Here is a 13,651-nt window from a genome sequence, read left to right on the forward strand (position 1 = left end):
TGCTCGCGTTAGTCGAGATCTAATGACTGTTTGCAGAATATGGAATCGGTGGGTTCAGGAGGGTAATACGGAACGCCGTGCCGGATCTCAACGGCCTCGTATCACTAGCAGTCGAGATGACAGACATCTTATCCGCATGGCTGTAACGGATCGTGCAGCCACGTCTCGATCTCTGAGTCAACAGATGGGGACGTTTGCAAGACAACAACCATCTGGACGAACAGTTCGACGACGTTTGCAGCAGCATGGACTATCAGCTCGGAGACCGTGGCTGCGGTTACCCTTGACGCTGCATCACAGACAGGAGCGCCTGCGATGGTGTATTCAACGAGGAACCTGGGTGCACGAATGGCAAAACGTCATTTTTTTCGGATGAATCCAGATTCTGTTTACAGCGTCATGATGGACGTATCCGTGTTTGGCAACATCGCGGTGAACGCACATTGGAAGCGTGTATTAGTCATCGCCACACTGGCGTATCACCCGGCGTGATGGTATGGGGTGCCATTGGTTACTCGTCCCGGTCATCTCTTGTTCGCATTGACGTCACTTTGAACAGTGGACGTTACAGTTCAGATGTGTTACGACCCGTGGCTCTACCCTTCATTCGATCCCTGCGAAACCCTACATTTCAGCAGGATAATGCACGACCGCATGTTGCAGGTCCTGTACGGGCCTTTCTGGATACAGAAAATGTTCGACTGCTGCCCTGGCGAGCACATTCTCTAGGTCTCTCACCAACTGAAAACGTCTGGTCAATGGTGGCTGAGCAATTGGCTCGTCACAATACGCCAGTCACTACTCTTGGTGAACTGTGGTATCGTGTTGAAGCTGCATGGTTAGCTGTACCTGTACAAGCAATCCAAGCTCTGTTTGACTCAATGCCCAGGCGTATCAAGGCCGTTATTACGGCTAGAGTTGGTTGTTCTGGGTACTGATTTCTCAGGATCTATGCACCCAACTTGTGTGAAAATGTAATCACATGTCAGTTCTAGTATAATTTATTTGTCCAATGAAGCCCTCCAATACTAAATTGGTGATCCCTTAATGCCTCAGAACATGTCCTACCAACCGATCCCTCCTTCTGGTCAAGTTGTGCCACAAACCTCTCTTCTCCCCAATACTATTCAATACTTTCTCATTAGTTATGTGATCTACCCATGTAATCTTCAGCATTCTTCTGTAATCATCTGTATTTCTTGTTGGTGTAGCAATTTTAATGGCCAGTAGTGTACTTTCATGGTGTAATTTCATGTACTGACACGCTCCATGACCTTGGAGATTTGCTCCTCAATTTGGTCCTACGGAACTTGACGTGTAAATAAATAAATCGTCGTACGGGCAAATCCCCACTTCATCGCTGCCTCGGAGATGCTGTGTCTATCGCTCGTGCGCGGACTATAACACCGTGTCCAGACTCACTTAACTCTTGGCAGTCTGCCATTGTAGCAGCAGTACCCGATCTAATAACTGCGTCAGACACTTGTTGTCTTATATAGGCGATGAGGACCGCAGGGCCGTATTCTGCCTTTTTATATATCTCTGTATTTGAATACGCATGCCTATACCAGTTTCTTTGGCACTTCAGTGTATACGACGTTGCCACAGTTGTTTCTTATTCTATTATTATTGTTATTATTATTATTTTACGGTCTCTTCTGTCGCTGACGTGGCGTACTTCCACAACTAACCAAGCTCTTTCTTGTTTATTACAGGCACGCAAGATACTCCGTGCTGCGGTTTTCGCTCGCCGGGACCGAGCTGTGCTGGGGACCTAGCGCCTATGGACGTTCTGCCACCATGTCTGCCAGGGCGCTGTACCCAAGTTAGCGAGGAACGTCCTGCTGAGGTCAGTAACCTTCTGAACACAGGTACCTATTGCGTGAAGCAGAGGTGGAATATTTTTAAAAAAATTTTCACGCAAAAGCTAGTATTTGTTTGCATATTCTGCATTATACCGTCCTTGTGGCTGCTAGTAAAATGCAACGGAGATGGCAACTGTACTATTTTTGAAGTTTATCCCTAATTAAAATAGGCTGTAACGACTGCTTTTTGTTTTACTTCGATAACCAATCGTTAAGTGTGATGCTAATAGCTTTGTGGTTCCCGTGCACAAGTCTTCACTTTTCTGTTCTCGGTTAGTGTTCTGTCCTTAAAATGAGCTGCCAACTTGCCGTCAAGAACTAATGTGCAAAAATCTTGCTGTATGTTAACGCAGAAATAAGTTCATTGTGCATTTAGTTTCAGTGTAGGATTATTATTTGTCATCTTTTGCGCTTACTGTGTTGTTTAGGATGCTGAAACTGAGGTCGAAAGTTTGCGTAGATTGCTCAGCTCTGTAGAAACAAACTAGACTGTTATTGTTTCATAACAAGTTGCCTCCACCAGTGACCATCTTTTACCTTGGAAAGATTGGAAGACCAACTTGTCGGATGGCCATTTAGGGACAAACACTTTTACATAATTACTGGATGAACAGAAGTCAACGGCAAAGTTCCCTCCTGCAACACCATTTGTCCAATTTTAAGGCACTGGTGGCACATTAGTGACGAACGACCCTCGCATAACACATTCTTGGTGACTATGGAATTTGCCAGAAGAGTATGCTCGTTACAAAATGACTAGAAGTGTACATTAATGCAGACAGGACTTTTTTAAAGTTCTTTCTTGCCACCATATTCGTCGGATTTTGCGGTCATTTCGACCACGACCGTGTTTCCTGCATAACGCTCCTTCCACGCACATTTCAGGGTTTGAAGCATTGCTTCGACCACCTGTGCAGAAACATCAGCATGAACTTGTCTTAGTTCCGACTACTCTCGCAACTGAAGCAAAGTATTCATTAATCCGAAGACTGTTTTCAACACGACTGTTCTTCACTAGCCGTGGAGGTGCTATGGCCTTGTCTTCCTCCGAACTTTGAACTGACTCACCCAGCCTGTTACAGGACATCTACGTTTTAACGTGGATTTCGAACGACGGTGAAATTCAGCGTTTTTTACATCAACAAACATTGTCAGAGGGGGAAGGAATGATAAGTGACAGATATAAATCCTAGAAGTGAGCGGGGATCGAACCCGAGACCAGTGGATCTATAGCCTGGCACTTTACGATTGCGACACCGGTTTACACGCTACTATGAAAGGCCATCATTCCGGATGATGATATGACACAACAATGTAGTGAGCTTGCAGTTGTCGGAAGATGGAAAACACAAGCTGTCAAGCCCATCACTCATTATGTCTATGTGTCTCCTCCACGGAATCAATACACAGTGTGGGGACTTGCCTTGAACGAAGTAGGAGCCGTTTACTCACCGTGATAGCCAAGAGTTCCTAGTAACTCTACATGATTTGCTGCAAGAGTAGTCTGTTGGTCAGAGTTTTATATGGGGTTATCAAACGTTGTAGGCGTAAGTCGAGTTTACTTAGTTTCAAGAGGTCATATTCTGGGCCAGTTGGAAGCTAGAAGGTGGTACGGAAGAACTGCGCAACACGGCTGCCACAAACTGTCAGTCGAGTATTAATTTGGTCCCGATAGTTCAAGGGGGGAGCGCATTCCAATCCTGGTTCCCAACGGCGGGCTCAAGCCTGTAGCTTGTCATACCGAGAACAGCCTTTGTTGTTCGCAAGGCTTCTGCGCCAAAAGACGCGACCAGTGTTGCAACCACAGTGTCAGGTGGGACTGCGAGTAAACTGTTTACTGGAACCTGGGCTACGAGCGCAAATTGCCGCTAGTAAGGATTCTTCTTACACATATCGCCATGCGACCAGCATGCGAGGCAGCGGCGAAGGACTCTCAGGGATATAAAAGGTGTGGAGCTGAATTTAGTGGCCGGTACACAACGTCCTTAACTCCTGAGGAGCAACATCATGTAAAACTGTACGAAGGTGGAACAGGTATGGAACTGAAGCTGTCACGAGCACTTAGGAAAATCAAGGGGGTGTAATCTCTTGGGTTTTATCGACGCGACTGTTTCAGGATGTGCTTCCGTGTGTTCCGCCAAGTTGTTGTTTCCATTCTATGCAGTTTTTAATATCTCGACGACCGACCCAGCGGACTTCTTCAGGCGCTGCGAATTTTGCTATTACGTGTACTCGCTGCCTCGACTCGAACCAGATTGCGAATAATTGCTGGTTTCGCGCCGCTATTTTAGATGAGTTCGATTCTCGTCACGCACTTCCCGTTGGTTCAAAATGGCTCTGAGCACTATGCGACTTAACTTCTGAGGTCATCAGTCGCCTACAACTTAGAACTAATTAAACCTAACTAACCTAAGGACATCACACACATCCAGGCCCGAGGCAGGATTCGAACCTGCGACCGTAGCGGTCGCTCGGGTCCAGACTGTAGCGCCTAGAACCGCACGGCCACTCTGGCCGGCTTTCCCGTTGGTGTTCTTTTGTTTCTTAGAGCCCGTGAAACAGAAATTCTTTCAGCGTTTTCCAGCTGTGATGCCCAGCGAGTTAGTAAACTGAGTGCCGGATCTCAAGCGATGTTTAAATCGAAACCTGTGTTCCTGTTTATTAGGTTTGGTGGAATGTTTATATCGATAGGCTCATTAGTTGTGCTGTCCAAGAAACTTGGTGTTCGCAGTACGATGCTGGTCTCGCCGTACTTGATTGGATGATCGTATTCGAGGCACTGTTCGACAACATATGATTTGTTTCGTTGTTTCGGTTGGGCGAGTTGTGCATCTCTCCTCTACTGTTCTGACAGTCTGTCCCAGGTAGGACATGCTGCATTTATATGGGATGGGGTACACACACACACACACACACACAACTTGCGGAGACCTAGATCGTCTGTAACATTACAAAAAAGACTTTATCTTAGTTGAAGGGAGCGAAATGCACTGTATGCCTTGTTTCCTTAGGTATCTAACGATCTTTACCGATGTTGGGCCAGCATAAGGTACAATAAGCGATTTTTTGCTTCTCTTCCTAGGTAACAGTGTCAACCACCTACTCTGGCAATTTTAGCCGCAACGTTCATTCAATTTGACGACCTGAGTACCAGTTCCTTCCTGAACACTATTCGTAGGTGTCGTAATTATTCGACGAAGCTCTCGTCATCTTAAAATCTTAGAGCTCTATCGACCAGTTTCCGTAGGACCTATTTTCTTCGTGAGGGTTAGTGGTGGCTTGAGGCATGGAGACAGAGATGAGTTAGTGTGCCTAGGTTTTTATATGACCTGTCTCACAGGGATCAGTCCGTTCTCTTAACTGATAAGTCTAGGAAAGGTAGTTGGCTCTCTTTTTCTATTATTTTATGATACGATGGACGCAGTTTAAATGTTCCAGGAAGCTTCGAAGTTTTGCCGCTCCACGCGGCCATACCACAAAAGTCTTGTCCGCGTATCGACAGAAATACGTTGCTCTCAACTTGGCGGATGGTAGCGGCTTTGCTTCTAAGTGTTCCCTGTGTGGTTTCGTCACGACAGCCGATAACTCACAACCCATAGCCACGCCAAAGATTTGTTCATAATTTTGGGGTAGTACCTTGGTTACAGGGTGATTTTGCTAAGGGGGGACCAACTGCAGAGAACGATTTCTGAGACGATAAGAAACAAACAAGGTCATATGGACAGCTGACCGGGCCGCGCGGGATTAGCCGAGCGGTCTGAGGAGCTGCAGCCATGGACTGTGCGGCTGGTGCCGGCAGAGGCTCGGGTCCTGCCTCGGGCATGGGTGTGTGTGTGTTTGTCCTTAGGACAGGTGTGTAAGCTTAGGGACTGATGACCTTAGCAGTTAAGTCCCATAAGATTCCACACACATTTGAACATTTTTGTTAACAGATGACCGGAAATGCATGGTATCTACAAAAATTGGTATTTGTTAATGCACAATGCCTGTATAGTACAATGCAGTGCACAACGAGCTGTGATGATAGCACCGTTAGACAAGGTGTTCGAAGTGAAGCATGCGTGACGACGGTGCACTACCAAACGACACACGCAATGAAATAGCATCACAGGCTACGCGCCACCAGTTTAGTAATAGTTTTATAGTAGATGTGGCACATAATCTGTGTTGTATCAACACCTGCGATGGTGTGAATGAACAATAAATGTGAATAAAAAATTACGACTGCGCCTGCTGCTGACGCAGTTACATAATGCAAAAATTCAGTTTGTCCTCTGAGTTTGTCCGCCGTCGGGACGGCGGGGAGCTCACGACAAGTACTCGTAGAACACGGCCCGAGAAAAAGCCTGTCATACGATCACACAAACGATGAAGCACTATTGCAAACAATTCATGGTGCGGTTGCTGTATCGGCAGTGGTACTTTCCACAGTGCAGTACTGCTGCCACTTCACTCCCCCTGCTCCCCTTTGCCATTTCCTGGTCCATACGTAAGTACCATGTCCACATGGTCACGGTATGTATACCGGGCCATCGTCTTGCACTGCTTAACTAGACACTTATACACCGGTGAGTCGGCAATAGCAATGAAGCGAATGCCCTGGCGCCAATGTGTGAGCACTTTGCCGTCCTGTAGAACATTACTCGTCTCTCGAGTGTTCAGCAAAACCACTAGTCCAGGCAGTACATTCATACTTGCTTGGCCTGTTCTTGCGCGTTCTTTCAGTCACTGAAATTTACGCTGTCAGCTATCTTTTATGTGCACCTTTGTTGCTCTCTTGGAGGGCATTTCCGGTCATATGACTTTTGTTTTACTCGTCTCAGGGATCGTCTCCTGGAGTTTATCTCCATTTAGCGAAATCACCCCGTATACGACTGCTGGCCTCGATTGTGGAAGATGTCACATTATTGCAGAATGAGATTTTCACTCTGCAGCGGAGTGTGCGCTGATATGAAACTTGCTGACAGATTAAAACTGTGTGCCGGACCGAGACTCGAACTCGGGACCGAGCATTTGCACGCGAAAGGCGAAGGTCCCGAGTTCGAGTCTCGGTCCGGCACACAGTTTTAATCTGCCAGCAAGTTTCAGTGATATTATTGTCTAAGACAGTCATCTATGTAGGTAGGATCTTCTGACTGTGCGCTGTACACAGGACGTAGTGAGCTGCGCCAGTAGGTTGCCGCTGGCGGCTGGTGGAGGCAGGCCACGTGGTGCGTCGCTGTTGCCCACACCTGGTGCCGGCCTGCCGGCTCTTACCGCCGGCTATTTACTGCTGGCGCCGCGGCCGCTGACAGCCGTGCCCGACAGCAAAACGGGTCTGGTAAGGGGGCGGGGGGGGGGGGGGGGGGGGCGGCACGCAGGCCGCAGCGCATCGCCTGTGATCGTGTGGAGCGCGCCACGCCCACCCCAGAACACGAGCGCCAGCGCCCGCGTTTGTCACGTCTAGGAACACGCGCGGGCCGTGCACCTTCTCACGTTCACAGCCGTGTCCTCCGTGTACAGGGTGTTTAAAAAATGACCGGTATATTTGAAACGGCAATAAAAACTAAACGAGCAGCGATAGAAATACACCGTTTGTTGCAATATGCTTGGGACAACAGTACATTTTCAGGCGGACAAACTTTCGAAATTACAGTAGTTACAATTTTCAACAACAGATGGCGCTGCAAGTGATGTGAAAGATATAGAAGACAACGCAGTCTGTGGGTGCGCCATTCTGTACGTCGTCTTTCTGCTGTAAGCGTGTGCTGTTCACAACGTGCAAGTGTGCTGTGGACAACATGGTTTATTCCTTATAACAGAGGATTTTTCTGGTGTTGGAATTCCACCGCCTAGAACACAGTGTTGTTGCAACAAGACGAAGTTTTCAACGCAGGTTTAATGTAACCAAAGGACCGAAAAGCGATACAATAAAGGATCTGTTTGAAATATTTCAACGGACTGGGAACGTGACGGATGAACGTGCTGGAAAGGTAGGGCGACCGCGTACGGCAACCGCAGAGGGCAACGCGCAGCTAGTGCAGCAGGTGATCCGACAGCGGCCTCAGGTTTCCGTTCGCCGTGTTGCAGCTGCGGTCCAAATGGCGCCAACGTCCACGTATCGTCTCGTGCGCCAGAGTTTACACCTCTATCCGTACAAAATTCAAACGCGGCAACCCCTCAGCGCCGCTACCATTGCTGCACGAGAGATATTCGCTAACGATATAGTGCACAGGATTGATGACGGCGATATGCACGTGGGCAGCATTTGGTTTACTGACGAAGCTTATTTTTACCTGGACGGCTTCGTCAATAAACAGAACTGGCGCATATGGGGAACCGAAAAGCCCCATGTTGCAGTCCCATCGTCCCTGCATCCTCAAAAAGTACTGGTCTGGGCCGCCATTCCTTCCAAAGGAATCATTGGCCCATTTTTCAGATCCGAAACGATTACTGCATCACGCTATCTGGACATTCTTCGTGAATTTGTGGCGGTACAAACTGCCTTAGACGACACTGCGAACACCTCGTGGTTTATGCAAGATGGTGCCCGGCCACATCGCACGGCCGACGTCTTTAATGTCCTGAATGAATATTTCGATGATTGTGTGATTGCTTTGGGCTATCCGAAACATACAGGACGCGGCGTGGATTGGCCTCCCTATTCGCCAGACATGAACCCCTGTGACTTCTTTCTGTGGGGACACTTGAAAGACCAGGTGTACCGCCAGAATCCAGAAACAATTGAACAGCTGAAGCAGTACATCTCATCTGCATGTGAAGCCATTCCGCCAGACACGTTGTCAAAGGTTTCGGGTAATTTCATTCAGCGACTACTCCATATTATTGCTACGCGTGGTGTATATGTGAAAAATATCGTACTATAGAGTTTCCCAGACCGCAGCGCCATCTGTTGTTGAAAATTGTAACTACTGTAATTTCGAAAGTTTGTCTGCCTGAAAATGTACTTTTGTCCGAAGCATATTGCAACAAACGGTGTATTTCTATCGCTGCTCGTTTAGTTTGTATTGCCGTTTCAAATATACCGGTCATTTTTGAAACACCCTGTACTTCTCGTGAGCTGCCCGTCGTCCCGACAGTGGAGAAACTCAGAGGATGGAGACAGAATTTTTATGCCGTTCATTATCCAACTGCGGAAGCACCAGGCGCAGCCGTAATTCTTTATTCACGTTTATTGTTCATTCACACCACCATAGGTGCTGATACAACAGAGAACATGTGCCACATCTACTATTAAACTATTACTAAACTGGTGTCACCAAAAGGTAGAACTTTTCCTACCAACAAAATACGCCAGAAGCCAACTGTAAAGTGCTCGCTGCACAAACTACCTGACCACGATATTATTGCATTATTGGAAACGCACAGTGACGTTATAGTAAACAAGCACAGTGGTGACTACGGAAAGCACATCGCATTGTGAATGCTTTCAAGACAGTTGTGCTTGTACCATCAAGTGCTGCAGCATGTCCTCGTGAAACGTCACGAGGAAACCTCACGATAAGCTGACTGGCATCACTCCCAGGTGCAATAATAACACTTGTACTCAGCGGTAGTTTGGCTCTGAGCACTACGGGACTTAACATCTGAGGTCATCAGTCCCCTAGAACTTAGAATTACTTTAACCTAACTAACCTAACGACATCACACACATCCATGCCCGAGGCAGGATTCGAACCTGCGACCGTAGCGGTCGCGCCATTCCAGACTGTAGCGCCTAGAACCCCTCGGCCACTCTGGCCGGCTCAGCGGTACTTTGTTTACATTGTTTCGCACAACTGCGGTATATTAACTGCTGCGGAATGGCGTGTGGGCAGAACGATGGTCAGCAAATCTCCGTATCAGCTCTAATTTCTTTGCTTTCTTCTTGTTGCGGTGATTTCGCGAGACCGATATCGAAGGAAGTAGTATATATTTCCCGATTCTACCAGGAACGTACTTTCACGGAATGTCAGTAGAGACTGCCGGAAAACGCCTCTCTTGTAGTGTCTGTCACTGAAGTTTGTAGAGAATCTCCGTAACGCTCTGGAAGCGACTAAACTATTGCTTGACGAAGCACACCGCTCCTCATTGGATCGTCTCTCCCTCTTTTGTGTAGTCGACCTGGTAAGGATTTGAAACTGATGAGCAGTACTCATGAAACGGTGCAAGCGGTGTCTTGAAAACCATTTCTGTTATGGATCAATTACATTTTTTAAAGATTGTTGCAGTGAATCTCATCCTGGAAACTGTTTTTCCCTCTATTACCTTTATATGATCGCTCCAGTTTAAGTTACTCCTTTTTACGATAGTTATTGGTTCCAGTCATTTGTACCCAATAGTTAAATAGGAAAGTAGTGGAAATCTTCGCTTATTTATGCGCAAAACGCTACATTACGTTTAGGGTCACCTGCCAGCTCTACACGTCACCGAAGGTCCACAGGTCTTCTTGCAGTTCGCAACAGTGTTGGCAACCTCGCTCCAGGCAAATGCCTCATCTGCGAACAGCCTCAAGAATCTTCCGACGTTATCCACTAGCCCATTTACATACAGGGTATACATTAATAGACCTGTCACACGTCCTTGGGACGCATCTGGTATTTCACTAAAAAAAAATTCAAAAGAAAGAGCTTCACAAATTGAACAGGTCAAAAATGCTTTCGTCCACCTCTGGCCCTAATCCAACTTATTCGGCTTGGCTTTGATTGATAGAATTGTTGGATGTCCTTCTGATAGATATCGTGCCAAATTATGTCCAGTTGGAGGATCCTGCCCGTAGTCCTCCAAAACGTTCTCAATTGGGGAGAGATCAGGTGACCTTGCTGGCCAAGGTAGGGTTTGAGAAGCACGAAGAGAAGCAGTAGAAATTTGCCGTGTGTGGGCAGGCATTATCTTGCTGAAATGGAAGCCCAGGATGGCTTGCCATGAAGGACAACGAAACGGGACGAAGTATATCATCGGCGCACCGTTGTGCAGTAAGGATGCCGTGGAAACTTTCGATTTGATTTAGCAAGGATTCACAAGCTCTCCTTTTTCTGAATAAAAGCTGATTTTTATACACGAGATTTCCGCTCTGCAGAAACGTCATCATGTGACAGAACAAAAAATGTTCGATGATTCTGTCATTACGTGCACCTATCCAACGATGCTTCTCGAAATCTGTAGTGACCTGTGCCTTTCTTTTTGCAATCACTAGGAACCCTACGTTGCTTCAGCGACTTACGATAAACTACTGCTAACAGGGAAACAAGTTCTTTCGAATAATCTCTGTAGAATCTCACAGGTTTCTGATTCGATCCGAATGACTTTCTTCTATTGATTGGGAAGACTAGACGACAGTCACTCAGAATTATTGAGATCCTTAGGAGAGCTAACCATGAAAAAACTATTTCACATTGTATGTGAGATGTGTCAGACAGGAGATACAGCCTCAGAATTAAAGAAAAATGTAATAGCTCCTATTCGCATCAGAGCAAGTTCTGACAGTTTTCAGAGATACTGAGCCATTAGTTTAGTAAGTCATGATTGCGAAACTATGACATGAATTATTTACGGAAGGATGTAAAAAGCTGGTAGAAGCCGATATCGGGGAACATTAATTTGGGTTATAGAGAAACGCGGGAAAACAGGAAGCATGACTTATCTTTGAAGATATGTTAAAGAGAGGCAAACCTATGTTTATAGCATTTGTAAATTTACACATGGCTTTTGACTGAAATACACTCTCTGAAATTCTCAAGGCAGCAGGGATAAAATACAGAGAGCGAAAAGTTATCCATAAGTAGCAACGAAACCAGAGCGCAGTTCTAAGAATAGCACGACATGAAAGAGAAGCAGTAATTGAGATGAGAGTGACACAGGGTTCTGAGCTCTCACCAATGTTATTCAAGGAGAAATTTGGAAACGAAATTAGAATTGTGAGAGCAGAAATAAAAGAAACGTTAAAGTTTTCTGAGGACATTGTAATTCTTCCAGATGCGACAAAGGTCGTGGAATATCAGTTAAATGGAATGGAAAGAAAGGATGTAAACGACTAGATAAGCAAATGAGACAGTGAAAGTAGTACATGAATTTTGCTGTTTGTGTCGCAGACTTGTTGATGACGAGCGAAGTAGAGAGGATGTAGCAAGAAAAGAGTTCCTCATACTGAGAAATTTGTAAACATCAAATATAAACTGAAGTCCTGGTCTTTTCCGAAAGAATTTGTCTGGTGTTTGCCACCTATGAATGTGCAACGTGTATAAGCAGTTTAGACAAGAAGGGAATAGAACATTTTGAAATGTGGTGTTACAGAAGAATGTTGAAGATTAAAGGGTTAGATCGAATAACTAATGAGGAGATACTGAGTCGAGTTGGGGGAAAAGAAAGTTTGTGGCACAATTTTACTAAAAGAAGGTATCAGTCGATAGGACACATGCTACGGCATAAAGAATTCATCAGTTTGGTAATGGTTGGGGAGTAAACATTGTAGAGAGAAATTAAAACACGAGTGCGGTAAGCATGTTCAGTTGGATTTAAGCTGTAGTAGTTGTTCAGAGATGAAGAGGCATGACACCAGTCTTTGGGCTGAATACCACAACAACAACGTCATCACGTTGCCGTGAACGTTCGGTGTGAACACGGCACATCGTTGCCGAGCACTGAGCGGCGCGGTGGAAATCCCGTCCCGTGGGAAGGCGGCCGAGGGTCTGCCAGCGAGGAGGAGTGCCTGCACTCGCCTGGGGCGGGCTGACACGTGTCCAGCCGGTGACGGGCGCTTCATTTCTCATCCCGGCGGTCCCTCGTTCCTCATGCAGCGTAGCTCTACGCTGCCCAGCCAGCTGTACCGTATGTACTGCCTGCCTGCTCCTAGGTGCCTCACTGTCCGTAGAGGCCACAGATGCTACAGAATACTTGCTGTCATCGAGACTGACGTTCCAGCGAATGTAGAGGTAGGCGGCAGCCAACAACCAATCGTAGATCTTTCTCGAGCGCCAGTGCTACCTGTATTACTTGTTCTGTACAATCTGTCAATCACAAAGTTATTTTATTTGAGCTATCATGGATGGACCACCGCTCGATATTTTATTTCTCGTGATTTTTGCAATCGGCCTCAAACATACACTACTGGCCATTAAAATTGCTACAACAAGAAGAAGTGCAGATGATAAACGGGTATTCATTGGACAAATATATTATACTAGAACTGACATGTGATTACATTTTCACAAAATTTGGGTGCATAGATCCTGAGAAATCAGTACCCAGAATAACCACCTCTGGCCGTAATAACGGCCTTGATACGCATGGGCATTCAGTCAAACAGAGCTTGAATGACGTGTACAGGTACAGCTGCCCATGCCCATACCACAGTTCATCAAGAGTAGTGACTGGCGTATTGTGACGAGCCAGTTGCTCGGCCTCCATTGACCAGACGTTTTCATTTGGTAAGAGATCTGGAAAATGTGCTGGCCAGGGCAGCAGTCGAACGTTTTCTGTTTACAGAAAGGCCCATACAGGACCTGCAACATGCGGTCGTGCATTATCCTGCTGAAATGTAGGGTTCCGCAGGGATCGAATGAAGGGTAGAGCCACGGGTCGTAACACATCTGAAGTGTAACGTCCACTGTTCAAAGTGCTGTCAATGCGAACAACAGGCGACCGAGACGTGTAACCAATGGCACCCCATACCATCACGCCGGGTTATACGCCAGTATGGCGCTGACGAATACACGCTTCTAATATGCGTTCACCACGATGTCGCCAAACACGGATGCGACCATCATGACGCTGTAAACAGAACCTGGATTCATTCGAAAAAATGACGT

General features: G+C 46.5%; 1 protein-coding gene across 1 annotated transcript in view; it reads left to right on the forward strand.

The window, feature by feature from the left end:
• LOC126191166 (uncharacterized) overlaps window positions 1–13,651 on the forward strand; it is a 216,742-nt gene that overhangs the window by 149,397 nt on the left and 53,694 nt on the right. Inside the window, exon 3 of the mRNA XM_049931938.1 lies at window positions 1,716–1,849. Coding sequence (XP_049787895.1) covers window positions 1,716–1,849 — 134 coding nt within the window. The remainder of the gene's footprint in view (window positions 1–1,715; window positions 1,850–13,651) is intronic.

Source organism: Schistocerca cancellata, chromosome 6, assembly GCF_023864275.1.
Source record: "Schistocerca cancellata isolate TAMUIC-IGC-003103 chromosome 6, iqSchCanc2.1, whole genome shotgun sequence".
NCBI lineage: Eukaryota > Metazoa > Arthropoda > Insecta > Orthoptera > Acrididae > Schistocerca > Schistocerca cancellata.